At 40.2% G+C, this 14,232-nt stretch overlaps 1 protein-coding gene across 2 annotated transcripts in view; it reads right to left on the bottom strand.

Annotated features, from left to right (window-relative positions):
• ltk (leukocyte receptor tyrosine kinase) overlaps positions 1-11,631 on the bottom strand; it is a 59,831-nt gene extending 48,200 nt beyond the window's left edge. For both annotated transcript variants that reach the window (XM_042073250.1, XM_042073251.1), the window contains exon 1: positions 11,337-11,631. In XM_042073250.1, coding sequence (XP_041929184.1) covers positions 11,337-11,391 — 55 coding nt within the window. In that variant the 5' untranslated portion in view covers positions 11,392-11,631. The remainder of the gene's footprint in view (positions 1-11,336) is intronic.
• Between the last annotated feature and the right edge of the window lie 2,601 nt (positions 11,632-14,232).

The following is a 14,232-nucleotide window of genomic DNA, read 5'->3' as shown; positions in this document are numbered from 1 at the left end:
GACAGTATAGAGGCATTGCACCTATATCAGGATAGCACTCTTAGGAGTGCCATGTAACAGCTTGTCCTGTATGCGAGCGTCCGACTGTTGCCTAACATTGTAGGCTCTCTGTCCACACTGAATTTGTTAAATATGCATTGCATCATGTTTCTTGCTCAATGTAACAGAACAACGCAAGCGACAAAAAGAAAATAGAAAAAGGACGTCCAACAAAAGTTCTGCTCAAAATGTCACGCTGCATCGAGTTGTACAGCACTGTTTCATTCACATACAGTTAAGACATTTTATTACACCAATTTTATCGCTGATGCTCGCTTGCGTTGTATGCAGTTAGGAGGTGTCAGGTGTCTTAAATTATTTGTTTTTCAACTGGATTTCCAAAATAAGCCCATGCTTTAGTTAAGGATCGAAAAGTATGCTAATTTGACAAGAAAACTGTTAAACTGTTAAACTGTCAAACTGTTTTCTGGACTCTTTCTCCTGACACAAATACTGTAATTACAAAGAGGGTTTGGAACATGCATATATGGCTTTAAAGGAACGAAGACTCAAGTCTTTCGACTTTGAAAAACACATTGACCGCAGTGAGATATGTACAGGCGCTTGGCAAAATATCTTGGGATACGAATACAATCAAGGAGGGTTGAGAGGAGCCCTTGATGTATCAGAGTAATTGAAGTCATCTGTAATATCTACTGCTAGTTAGTTTTTCTTGAGTTGACCCTAAATGAAAAAATAAAACTACAATAACAAGAAGCAGGGTTCCAGAAGCGCTCTCACATTCCAATCGAGATTTCCAGAACGCTCTCATCCCATTACAGGATATTGTGCACCAGATACTGTTTTTGGCAACTGTCCATAGCAACCCCTGAGGGTTCACCTTCTACACTCACACACATAGCCACTTTACTTTCATGCACACAAACCAACACACCTGTTCATGGTAGAGGAAAGGAGAGTCTTAATATGAACCAGAACTTGCACGTTGTCTGTTGCTATAAGTGCCTCCACTGCGCGGCATGTTTTGTTCACAGGTGTGGGTTAGGCGGGTTAACCTGACTTTAAATCACACACTCAAATCATGATTATAACTGGTTATGACACTATAAATGAGCATGACCCTAACCTTAGCAATCACAGAAATAAAGACATGAATAGCTACAGGTCCAATACATACAGTATAGTGTTGTGCTAACTGTTTCAAAACAATTGGTGTGTAATGTTTTTTGTTCTGTGGGAGTGTATTTTGAATAGCAAATGTATAGATGGTTTGGTTGGGATTTGCAAGAAGGACTCAGCTAACAAAGTCCTAGGGTTGTTGAGGAGGAGAGAAAAAGAAAGACAGTGGGAGGGAGGGAGGGCCCTTGCAGCTATACTTCAGAGGATCCATTCATAACCAGTGAATAAGACGTTTGGCATTTCCAAAAAATTAAGCCACATAATTGAATTTTTTTCATGTAATTGGTTGCAGCTAGGATCAAATTATAAAAAGGACTAGGGTTCCTAGATCCTCTCTCTTCTCCATGTTAAAACCTCTGGATTTGACAATAAGCTCACCACCCACACTGCTCCTCCTGCTGCTACACCATTATGTCTCTGACTCGTTCTAGAATGTTTTGTCCATTATCATGGTGAGGTGTGACAAATGATCCCACTTAGGTTTCCTGGAAAACAAGCACTAACATGCTGAGGCGTCTTGCAAAATACCACAGCCCAGAATTCTGCACAGTTGCATAGAAAAATTACAAAGATTTCCAGTGAACCCCAGAGGAAAAGAAGATCAGAAAACTGCTAAAAAAGGATGAGAATTACACATGATTGGCGCAAGGAATCAATTAAAGTTCTGGCAGGTCTTGCCAAACTACTTGACCACTTTAGCCTTGACACATATTCTACAGTTTCTGGATCAGAAGGAAGACAAGAGATTCATAAAATTGTGGTCCCTTTTTTCTGTCGAGCTTTTCAAAGTGTCTGCCACTGAGTATGCAATCACTGGGCTGCTTTGTTTGTTGGTGTTTTGGCTGAACTGTGTAAATCAAAAACGTTTTTGTGTATGCCACAAAATAAAAATATGTGTCTATATTTCTGTGGGCCGTATTAGTTTGAAACAAATGAGTTTAACAGCCCATGAATTTCGATGCTCCATAATGCCTCACTTTATCTCCAATTAAAAGTACACACTTTTATGGATGAAGACTTACAAATGTGTTTGTCTGCAAGAAAACATTTCATTCTGTCACACTGAACTGATATGGTGAACTTACACAGACACCTTAAACCAGACCACCCGGCAACGTACTGTATCGCTCAGTGCATAGTTGTAAGCTTCACGATCACGATCACCATGATTATATAATGAGGTTGTAAAACACTAAGCCTAATGAGGTTTCTATTCACATGTGTTCTACTGCAAGGCCAAAAATGTCCACAGTTCCCCGGTTCTGATTACTAATAGAGATTCAGATTAAACAAAAGGAGTCTGGAGTAATTATTGTAACATGTAATGGCCTAAATAATTTTTAATAATGTATTATATGTATTATCACTGTCATTTGTGTATGTATGTAGGCGTGTGTGTGTGTGTATGCGTTTCTGTTTGTGTGTGTGTGTGTGTGTGTGTGTGTGTGTGTGTGTGTGTGTGTGTGTGTGTGTGTGTGTGTTTCTGTTTGTGTGTGTGCATGTGTTTCTGTTTGTGTGTGTGTGTGTGTGTGTGTGTGTGTGTGTGAGAGAGAGAGAGAGAGAGAGAGAGAGAGGATCGTGCTTTTTTGATGTCTTTGTTCTCACTACTGACAGTGAGTGCTTCCTCATGGGGCCAGAGTGAGGTGTCAACCAGTGTAAACCCTACAACAACCCCTACATTTCCCCTTTTCCTCTCTCTCAAAACACACAGCTTTTTATGAACTCTACATCAATAAATCCACACTGACATATTTTCTTTTTTTTTTTCCTTTTCTACCAAGGGCACATGAATGACGCCATTTCTACAGGTGGTCCTACTAAAAGCAGTATGAAAGGCTTCAGAGTTCCTCCTGTCATTCAAACCTTTAACTCCATGGATTATGTTGATATCCCATGGTGAGACGATTATGAGGTGAGAGCTTTCTGCTTGAATGCATGCAGTACTCTACTCACTGAAACAGTGAAACAGTACTCTAAATGGAGCAGGGAAAACGCTTGGTGTGGTGGGGATGTGTGTGTGTGTGTGTGTGTGTGTGTCAGATGTCCCCACCTCCCACCCCCTCCTTAAGGAAATAAATCAGGGATGGATGATGTATATCTTGTGGGAACAGAGAGAGAGCGTTTCTGATCTTGTTTTGTTCTTTGTGAAGTCTCAAATAGACCTCCACCCTCTGATGTCTTCACATTGTCCTCAGTATTCTGTGTGTGTGTGTGTGTGTGTCTGTGTGTGTGTGTGTGTGTGTGTGTGTGTGTGTGTGTGTGTGTGTGTGTGTGTGTGCGTGTGTGCTTGTGTGTGCGTGCGCACGCACAAAATGTCATTTTGGTTGTCAGTCGCATCATGCTGATCTAACTGTTCTATTTTTACAAAGCTGGTGTCATCTGCTCAAAACATCAGTGGCCAAAGACTTCAGAATTAGTTTGATACAATGTTACTGTGAGAAAATGAAATCTAAGACAGGTTAAGTAATTTGCTTTGCTCAGAAAGTTTTGTTTGGCCAATCATATATTATTGAAGTTGACAAAAATGACTAGCCCAGGAGGATATAAGTTATCTCGTTGTGTCATAGCTTTGAAATAAAGACAGGGTGACATTACTGGTAATGCAAGAAATATGGCTTCAAAATTACGTATGCTGGCAAATAAACCATGCAGTGATTTTCATCTCTAAAATGCTAAAAGAGAGTACGTTTAAAGATTAAGATTTCTCCCCCCAGCACCCCCTGTTTTTTTCTTACCACAAAAAAACGTATTATCATTGAAGACCAAATTACTGCAAAAGCCAAGGAAGCTGATTATATTTTTTTTGTAATATTGATTAAAACCAGATAACTTTAGTTTCCATGTATACAACTGCTGAGCAGCTGCTATTGTAGCCTACACTACGGTGGCTAGGTCCACCGAGTAGGTTTAGACATTCATGTTGATTTTCACTGCCCAGCCCCACATACCCACACCCCGGCCTGTTTACAGGGTCCTCACAATTTTGGGGACTTTTGGGACCTGACTGCTGTAAAGCTCTGGACATGCCTTGGTTTGTTTCTGTCCCTAAAACCCCTTTGGAGCTCGCCTGTTTCCAGTCAAAGCCGCCGCTCCTGCGCCAAATCATCTCCGAGCAATTATTCTCCACATGAGAGGAGAGCAAGAGACCGACCCATCGGGGAGAGACACCAAGCACCACAGTCTGCATATAGCAGGCCCAGCTTTTTTTCCCCCAAAGCACACAGGACAGCTGTTTTCCCCCATAGCAGACAGAGGAAAACAGGCAAAGGTGCTTTGCTGTTCTGTGATTAAAACCAGGGCAGACAAGCTCTGTACATTCTCCCGCTGTTTGAATGTGACTTTGTTTGCACAAACATACACATTCCATATTCAACAGTTATTTTTGTGTCTTTTGGTTGTTATCCACTGTGAGGAATAAGAACTGGCATGAAATGTGATTTCAACAGACGGCGTTCAATGAAATAACATTGATTTTTAGCATTTTTGTTCTCACCAGTAGCAGTTGCTTTTGAATATTGACCTCAAAATATTATCCATAATTATAGCCTAATAAATAGTTATCATAATATTTGGGGAGTATATTCTTGGACCCTTCTGGTGAAAGCCTAGGACTCATTCTCCATAGAAAATATTATGCTTAATTAGCAATGTTTACTTTCAGAATGGCAAAACTGTTTATACACACTTCGGCATACTTGGAACACTTCAACTTTGTTTGTTTCTAACAAAAATATTTCAATTTCTAAAAGAGGAGCACCATTACAACATTATGAAATGGCATGGACCAAGCCCAGCTCAAACTTCTTTTAGTCCTGAAGTGATATGTGACTTCCCTCGCAACGGCCCGATGGAACACAATTGTCTGACAATCGAATAATGCACGTAGGTTAGTTAATGGTGATGCGAGTCCTACTGCGTGTCAAATGGAAGACTAAGGGGCCGTTTATACGAGAACGATTGCGAAGGAAGACGACAAAATATTTTATCATAAGTGCCTTTCGTTTACACGGCGACCCCGCCATCGGGGCTTGAAGACGCAAAAATCTGAAGACTCCTTCCAGAGTGTAGAGTTTTGAAGACGACCCGGGTTGCGTCTCCGTCTAAACGGCTAAACCAAAGATCCTTGATTACCTCTCTGGCTAAACTGTCAAATTAGAATGTCTGCGCGTGACTTACCGGGGTTCTATCACACCACCACCCAGCGGTCTGGAATGCATATCCAATCGAATATCACATACTCATGCTCATTTAAACGCGAATAAAAAAATGAAGACGAGACGCCACTTCTGCCTCTTCTCTTTTCATCGTCACCGTATAAACGTAGCCTAAGAGATAATCAAATTAGTGATTTCATTAGCAACAAACAATTATGTAGATGGTTCATGCCATCTATGTTGATCATATTTGGGTCCTCTGATTGACAAGTATATGGAATTAAATTAGTCTGTTCTTTTTCCAAGCACACACATGAATGATGAATTTCTTTTTTTTTTTTAAAGCATATTTATTTGGGCTTTATGCCTTTAATGATAGGACAGTGGAGAGTGACAGGAAGCGAATGGGAGAGAGAGCAGGGGTGGGATCCGGAAAGGACCACGGGGCGGGAATCGAACCCGGGTCGCCGGCGTACGGTGCAGGTGCCCCAGCCAGTTGCACCACAGCTGGGGCCCAATGATGAATTTCTTTTCAATACACGTACTGTATATCACTAAATGACAAACATGTCAAAAACTATTTGGCAGTGATGTATCAGTATTCACACTTGGTGTAGCAATCCATTCCTGATAACTTTCTACTATTCTAGCCCAAAATGTCACCTTCACTAATGGTGATGAAAATGAGTACATGATGAAAGTTATGAAAATGATGTATGTCTGAGCTATGAACAAATTAGTGTATAAGTTAAACAAGATCAATATATAGCATTAACAGGCTTGCTTATGAGTACATTAGTCTCTCAAATTGCCTTCATCTCAGTCAGTTATGACAGTTTTGTTGTCCAGTTCAATTAGTTTGATAAGTTTGAAAGCAGAGACACTTAAAGGCTTTAGACATTCATTAGATTACATTTGTGACTGATAACATCAAATTAAAGGCTTTCGACCGTATGTCCGACTGTTAGAGACTTCTAATGAGACTGTGTCTTTGTAATGACAACAGCAAAGGATAATCAGAGGAATGCTTTGGAGAGATCATTCCAGAAGCTGGATAATGGCACTCAAGAGGGTCTTACCTACCACACTCTGTAAACAGAAGAACACTTAGACTGCATAATGGAAGCAGAGGAACTGGAAGTGTGCCTGACTTGGGTGAGAATCAGATGTAAGTAGGATAAATGACAGCTGCTCTAGACTCCTGCTCCTGATGTTGTTCAATGGTAAGAATGGTATGGAAAGAAAGAAAGAAAGAAAGAAAGAAAGAAAGAAAGAAAGAAAGAAAGAAACAGGAGGGACAGGTAGAGGGAGAGCCCAGGTTGGAAGGAAGGCTATGGAGAGTGATCTTGACAGGGGGAGTTTGTGGAGTTAAGTCGAACAGATTTTTATCAGTATCAATGTGCACTAGTGATTAATGTCTGTTTAACTGATTTTAAGTCTGCTCGGGGTGCCAGCTGACCTGGCTGCAAAGTATGTGCAGCTGACATCATATTCTTAGCTGTCAATCAAATTCAAAACTGTCACATCAAGCTCTTTGACATGCCTAAGCACTGATGCTCAAGATCATACAATCAAAACTCACACTCTCAGACAAGGTCGACAACACACAACAAGGCAACAAATCGAAAGACCTAAACCTTGCATCTTGTACTTAAGTCTGGTTTCGGATTGCTCAATACTTGAAAAATGACCTCTCTTCCAAACTAGGTCTGTCCCAAATCCTATAATTACACTCAGCAGTTCTGTTTATTTTCAGCTTCTAAACTGGTAATACATGTGACAATTCTGGTTATATCCACAACGACAAGAGCATCTCAGTTGCAAGGCCCAGTAAGTTACAGAGCCAAAATCTTTCACTTGACTTCTCTCATGACTTTATCAGACCTAAAATATAAGTCCCCAGGCCATAGCTTCCGACCCATTTGCCATTGCAGTGGCAACTGCGCCTGAAAAATGGACCTTGCAACATTTTATCTTTCCTCACCAACACACTCATCCGTGTTTCCTCTCACACCCGGCCACATCATTTCCACTGCATTTCAGCGCTAGCAGCCCTCGTGTTGACAGCATGAGCTCAAGAGACCCCAGATATTTCCACACAATGAGCCATCGCCTGAGATCTGCTCACTGTCTCTCCCCGCCACCAGACCTGACCGGCGGCGTCCAGCCAGAACCCCTTGTTTACGCTCTGTGTTCTTATTCTCTCCCTGTAATGTCCTCCACTCAAGCCAAACTGTACTTTTTAAAATAGCTAGTGTGCCGTCAGTTCCAGTCTCCCAGATGCTGATTCATATACAGTTATTGTATTGATGTTTTAATCCAAAGCGACCTGCAGTGAGCAAACATCACCTTGTGAGCAAACCCATGGCTTCATAGCTGTTAGCACATTGTCCTTTAAAAAGAGGTTTGGAACAACTTGGGGTACCTTATATATATCAGAGGAAACTTTTTTTTCACAAAAGGTGATGTCAAAGTTGTTGGATTTTTAGAAAAGGATGGAGCAAACTAAGTAGGCACTGGCAACTGGCTACATGGAAACGTGTGTAAGGTTATTCAATTTAAATTATGATTATTAGATTAGATTAGATTAGATTCAACTTTATTGTAATTGTGCAGTGCAGTACAAGCCAACAAAATGCAGTTTGTATCTAACCAGAAGTGCAAAAAAGCAGAAAAGTGCAATGTGATATACGAAGTATAGACAGGTGATGTGCAGTGTAGACAGTAGTATGCAGTAGGTTTACAGGAGATGGTTTAGAGTAATATATATTAGATATAAATATGTGCAGTGTATTAGCAGTTACTATATAAGAGCAGAATAAATATTGTGCTATGTGATATGAACAATGTATGAACAATATGTACAGATACAGTATGTGCAATGTAGTAGCAGTAACAATATAATAGTAGTAAGAATAATATAGATATGCAGTGTATTAACAGAATATATTATGAGGAAAACAGAATAAATATGGATATTCAGTAACCATATAGACAGATAGGTGCGGTTATGATTATGATTTATGACTTGCCCAATCTTAATTAACCTTATTTATAACTTTCTGCTTTGACAAGTGAATTGCACCTAGAGAAACCTTTGTTCCTTTCAGATACAGTATTAAGCACCACCACCAGCCAATGAGTCAATAGTTTGATTCTCAGAAGAGGAAGGAGCGGAATATGTTTGAGTGCTTTTGAGTCTTTGAGTCTTTAAGTCTTTTGAGTCTTTGAGTGCTGTGTCTCCTCATTAGAAAGTCTCTGTTACGACTCTCACTTATGTGAATGTGCATTGCTATGTATTGTATTGCTATTTATGTAATGTCTATGGCTCATCTGATTGCTTTAACTTGTGTGTGTTGAATAATAACAATAGCATGGCTAAGAAGCAAAGAATGATTGGTGTATCGTAACAATGCCCTAAAAATGATTCTGGGTTCAGCATACAAAACAAATTACCAAGGAAGGAGATGGCATCTTAATCATCTTTAAAACTACAAAAATGTAATGAATGCAAAGTTGTTTGCAACTCATGACAGTTAATGTTATTATGTTTCCGATTACAAACAATGTTGCTGGGTGAACTGAAGATTGATTCCATATGAGCGGCTTGTGTGAATGTGACCATAATTTAGCAGTTCTGTTCACTAAGAATCTTTGGGGGCAGAACGTATAGAATTAACTAGCACTCAGCAATTTTCTTCAAATAGAATAAATACAACTAAACAAATAAATCACTTGACTTTGTTGAAAACAAAGGCAATTTGACCAAACCATGTGTATAGGCACACTGCGCACAAGCGCAACATACCATGACAGACAAAGTTATGTTAACTATTTTGAATCGAAAGAGTGATCATTTTACCCATAGTTGTAAAACCCCCAACAGGACTGTGGATCATGTATCTAGTAGTTCAGTGCTACACGACCCCCAAACACTTGCTGTAGAGCAGCAGCAGCATCTATCAAGGGCTTGGCCTTGGGTCTTTCTTTCTTTTTTATTTCCCATTGGAGTCTGCTCGAAATTACGCATCTCCCCTCAACTCCTCCCCACTCCCAGTCTTGGTTTACGTGATTATCGTCTGCATTTCCACTGAGCCCAGAACATTGTGCTGTCATGACCATGTTTTGGGACTAATTTGGAACACTCTCACTTGAGTTTCTGAGCTCATGACATGACAATAACAAGCTGTTAGAAACCAGATTGCCACAAAAGTGCACGTTCCTATTCAGATTTATTGCATCTGAATCATGATTCTGTCATGAAAGAATTACAGTATTGTGGCAGCCTGTTTACAGAGATGGTCTGATGTCTTTGGTTGAAAATAAATGTAAAGACAAGATTGGACATATTCCATTTTCTTTTATTGTACGACTTTTCATTTCTGTTTTTGATTAATTTACCTCTGAGAAAAATATGATTATTAAGTCTGTTTTGCTTCTCTTTACTGTCTACTAGAACTTATATTGTTATATTTGTATCTGTATCTATCTGTGGCATCCTATTACCCTATTTGTGTGCTTTAAAAAAAAACTTTATAAATACTGTATAATGTTTGTCCTGAATACTTTGAGGCTGAGATCAAATAGTTTCATCTACTGAGCCAGAAGTTTATGAAAAGAAATATTTTTGATTTATTTTGGTGGGAACAGATATGCCATTATACTGTATTGCAGATTTATTACAGTGGTCAAGAGCTGAACAAGAGAGATACAAACATCTAGCATAAAACAGTGCAGTCAATCTGAGCAGAAAGATGAAAAAAAACTACAATCGCTGCAATACAAATAAATCTAGCCCGACTTGTGATGTTTCAACACTGCAATATGTGTACAGTCCTTATCTAGCTACTGCTTCTCCAAACATAATAGACTTATATCTATAAATAAACCACTTTGTTGTCTCAATTAATGGCATGTTATACTTTAGCTAAAGCCTCAGAACAATATATGTTGCCTATAAATGCCACACCAGACCTTTTTGTTTTCTACAAGACTGAGAAAGAAAAGAAAGAAAGAAAAAGTCCCAAACTGGACAACAAACTAAGCTGGAGCAGAGGAAATTCTACATAAAAAAATAAAATGAAAATGCAAACTACAAAGTGCATTTCAAGTGCATACATTAGTAATTACAAGTGTATTCCTATTTTGTATAATATATTAGCATCCTATTAGGAAAGCTGAGCCCTTTAGCATCGCTCATGAATACACAATACTTGAAACTGACAGTAATAGTGAACTACATTCATGCATTCAAGCTGTAGCGCATGCTCTTATCAAATATCCTATTTTGTCTGGGCACATCATTCTTTTTAGTATTTAGTTCAAGATAAATATTGAAAATGACACCTCTTCTACTAAGAATGCACATTCAAATAAAATAAAAAAAACACTGCCCATTGTAACATGATGTGACTTTGATGTGCCAAAACAAGCGTATGTGCTAACTAAATGTCAAGAGGCAAACACTCTATAGAGTTGAAGAACGGGATAAAGGAGTCAATGTGAGATAGGAGATAGGGAGATAGGGAGAATTTCCGTCTAGTATCACACAGACACCTGAACTGCCGCCCACGCCCACGACACATGATTGAGGTGAGGTGTCTTCAGATAGTGTCGAGATGGAGGGTTAACCCAAGACTCAAGCCAGGCAATGGCACTGATGACGTTCTTGTGCAGCATGCAAGTGCTCCTTAAGAGACACTCCGCGCCCCTTCATGTTTTTTAGAAATACCCAAAAGCAGCATAGCCATCGTCAAGGAATCTGCACCACGCTGATTCGAACGAGTGAATTAGTTGAATGTCATTATTTATTTATATAGCTAAAATATACTACCATGTTAACTAATGATCTACTTAGTTAATTGATCTCAATACCACATTTTGTTCGACTTGGCTATTCCTTCAAGAAAGTTTAATTTCCCTCCAGCCCCAATGGCATTACAGGCTGCTGTGCTGACTGACATGCCCTTAGCTTAAATGTAGTTTGTGTGCGCATCGACTTACCCATTAGTATGTACATAAATACTTTAATCAGAGTTTGTCCACCGGAGTAATCCATGGTTCCTTCGGAGAGGATCCTGGAACTAACGAACAATTTGCTGTTTTGCCACCTTTGATAATTGTCCGCAGAAGAAAAACAAAACGGAAGCAGGAACAAGTGGACTCCGTCTCATCCACACCATCAAGCTCCCGGCCACTGCTGCGTCCTCGGCGGGGGTGAGGGCTTTACTTCTCCTTGCCTTTGGTCATAGTGATGCTGATGCTGCATCCCAGTGGCTCTTCTGACGCGCGCTGCCCAACTTGCTCGTTTGCCTTTTCCAAGTCTTCTGCGCTCGTGGTCTTTAATGCCACTCCTACGCAATATAAAGGTATCCACCCCCTCGAGTTTTGGCACTTTGGGACGAAGAAGTGAATCACTGCACAGCGGAAACCCATGATTAAAAAAGGAATCCTTAATTATTAAAAAAAAGAATGCAGCACATTTTATAGCATGTTAATTGTTCTTGGGTGTGGTGCGCAAATGCTAATAGTAACATTAAAATCAATTTCTTATTGGTTTATGGTTTCATCTGGTTTATGCTCTAGGGTTATGGGTATGGCACAGCTGTTATCATTCAGAGGATATTTCCCCAGCCAGGGGCATTCAGAGAAGGGGAGCCCGGTACATTTAGTTGAACTGCAATTTAAAAAATAATAATAATTTTGGCGTCCAAGCAAGCACCCTGATGGTAGCTAATATTTCTTTGACCTGTGACAGACAACAGCCGTCTTATATTAACATAATGTAGTCCTATGACCCTGAACAGCTCTCTAAGGTAAAACATACTTTACCACTTGAGTGACATAAAGGTGCCATGTGTAGTTTTCATCTAAAGCACATCTATTCTTAAAACGAAAGGCATGCCATATACAGTACAGTGCATTACTATGCACTCTCAGAATTATAGTTTGTTTCAGGTGTCTACACTTCCTGTGCCTCAGAATGACCTATTAACAGTTCCCACACAAAAATGGAGATATTCTCATACACATTATATTATCAATGTGTGAATGTATAGTTATACTGCCTTAAGGGGGGGGGGGGGGGGGGGGTGAATTCAAGGGCTTTGCCTGGGCAGGAGCTCATATAGTGGGCAGCCGTGGCCCACTGGTTAGCACTCTGGACTTGTAACCGGAGGGTTGCCGGTTCGGGCCGCGGCTGAAGTGCCCTTGAGCAAGGCACCTAACCCCTCACTGCTTCCCGAGCGCCGCCGTTGTAGCAGGCAGCTCACTGCGCAGGGATTAGTGTGTGCTTCACCTCACTCTGTGTGTGCTGTTTGTGTTTCACTAATTCACCGATTGGGTTAAATGCAGAGACCAAATTTCCCTCACGGGATCAAAAAAGTATATATACTTATATAGAACATAGTGTCCAACATAATTATTGTTGGGTGGAGGGGTGGGGGTCTAATACAGCACCTTACCCAGACGATGAGTTTAATGTTGAGATTTGTGGGAGGGTTTGCCAGTATGAATCCTTTTGTCCTTCCTCTCTGTCCTCTGCTTCACAGGTGTTTGGTCCCTGGTGCTGTCTCTGAGGCCGTGACAAATAGTGACAGAGAGCCTGAGCCTCCAGCTGCCTCTGTCTGCTGCCCAGTCTGCCCCCAGGTCTTGGAGGTCAGTGTGTGGAGCAGTCGGCTTTTGTTTGAACTGATCTTAGAAGCGTTTGATGGCCTTGTCGTCTCTGCTCCACGTCCCCGTGTGTTGTTCTGATTGATTTTTATGGTTTTCATCGAGGAGACGTACCAATGTGTTTGACAGTATTGGTATGGTCTCATACAAGCACATACGTTCTGTAATGGGTTGTGTGTTGTTGATATATGATACTCTCTGACAAAACACAATATAGTCAGCCAAAGGACAAATTCACGTTACAACTTAAGTGAGTGGGATCTCATGACTTCCAGAGGAATAGAGAATACCAAATGCTGAATATCTCAAAGATTATTTAGCAACCATTAGCAGTTTCTCATCTGCCTTGCACTCTCAACATTTACTGTACACGCCATGTGTTAATCCCCTACCTCCCTGTTTTTGTACAATCAGTGAAAACCACCACCAACACGCTGATCATGACATCTGTCACCTGTGGCCATTCATCTTGCCCATTCACCCAGACAGAAGGGGTGTGAGTTTCACTGGCTACACATGTGTAACATGAGTTTCCAATAAAGACATTGGACATGCCTGACATTTTGAAAAAATAATTAGTGGATGACAGTACATAACATTATTCTCAACGGTTGGTTTCCTTCCTTTGATGTATCCTTGCAGACTCAAACAGATCAAAGTGAACAGCAACTCTCAGTGAGTCTCATCATATAAAATCATCTGGGTATTTTTCTATATAAAATATGTTATCAGTATTCTTCCATGTAAGTGCCCTACTTGATTTAGATGACCCATTCATCCCTTATGATGCTGCACTGAAATTGCATTCCATGAACTGCAGTTATTATTAGAATGCACCTTTTGTGTGAAAATCACACAAGCAAGCAGATCAAAATGCCAGTCCCAATAATTCCACCTTTTGTGTTCAGCAAAGCGAAGAATCACAAATGATCCATGTTTAATGTGTGTGAAGGGACAGGCAATAATGATTTCCCCTCAAGCATTTTTATATGCACAGTGTAATGAGCATCCAGTTCACCACTGAGAATGGTTCTTCAGAGTCTAAATGTGGATTTGATGCAATGAGAATGGAACAATATGCTCAGTGAAAAGGTGTCTGAGAGATAGCTATACAGTTCTAGTTTCTCTCATAGTCTCTCTTCAAGATAACTGTTAATAAAAAAAGATATGCATAACAAAGTATTTGAAGAATTTCTTCACCAGTTCATATACAGTCAAAACATCTTCT

Source organism: Alosa sapidissima, chromosome 19 (assembly GCF_018492685.1).
Source record: "Alosa sapidissima isolate fAloSap1 chromosome 19, fAloSap1.pri, whole genome shotgun sequence".
Taxonomy (NCBI): Eukaryota; Metazoa; Chordata; class Actinopteri; order Clupeiformes; family Clupeidae; genus Alosa; species Alosa sapidissima.
This window is presented reverse-complemented; position numbering and strand designations above follow the sequence as displayed.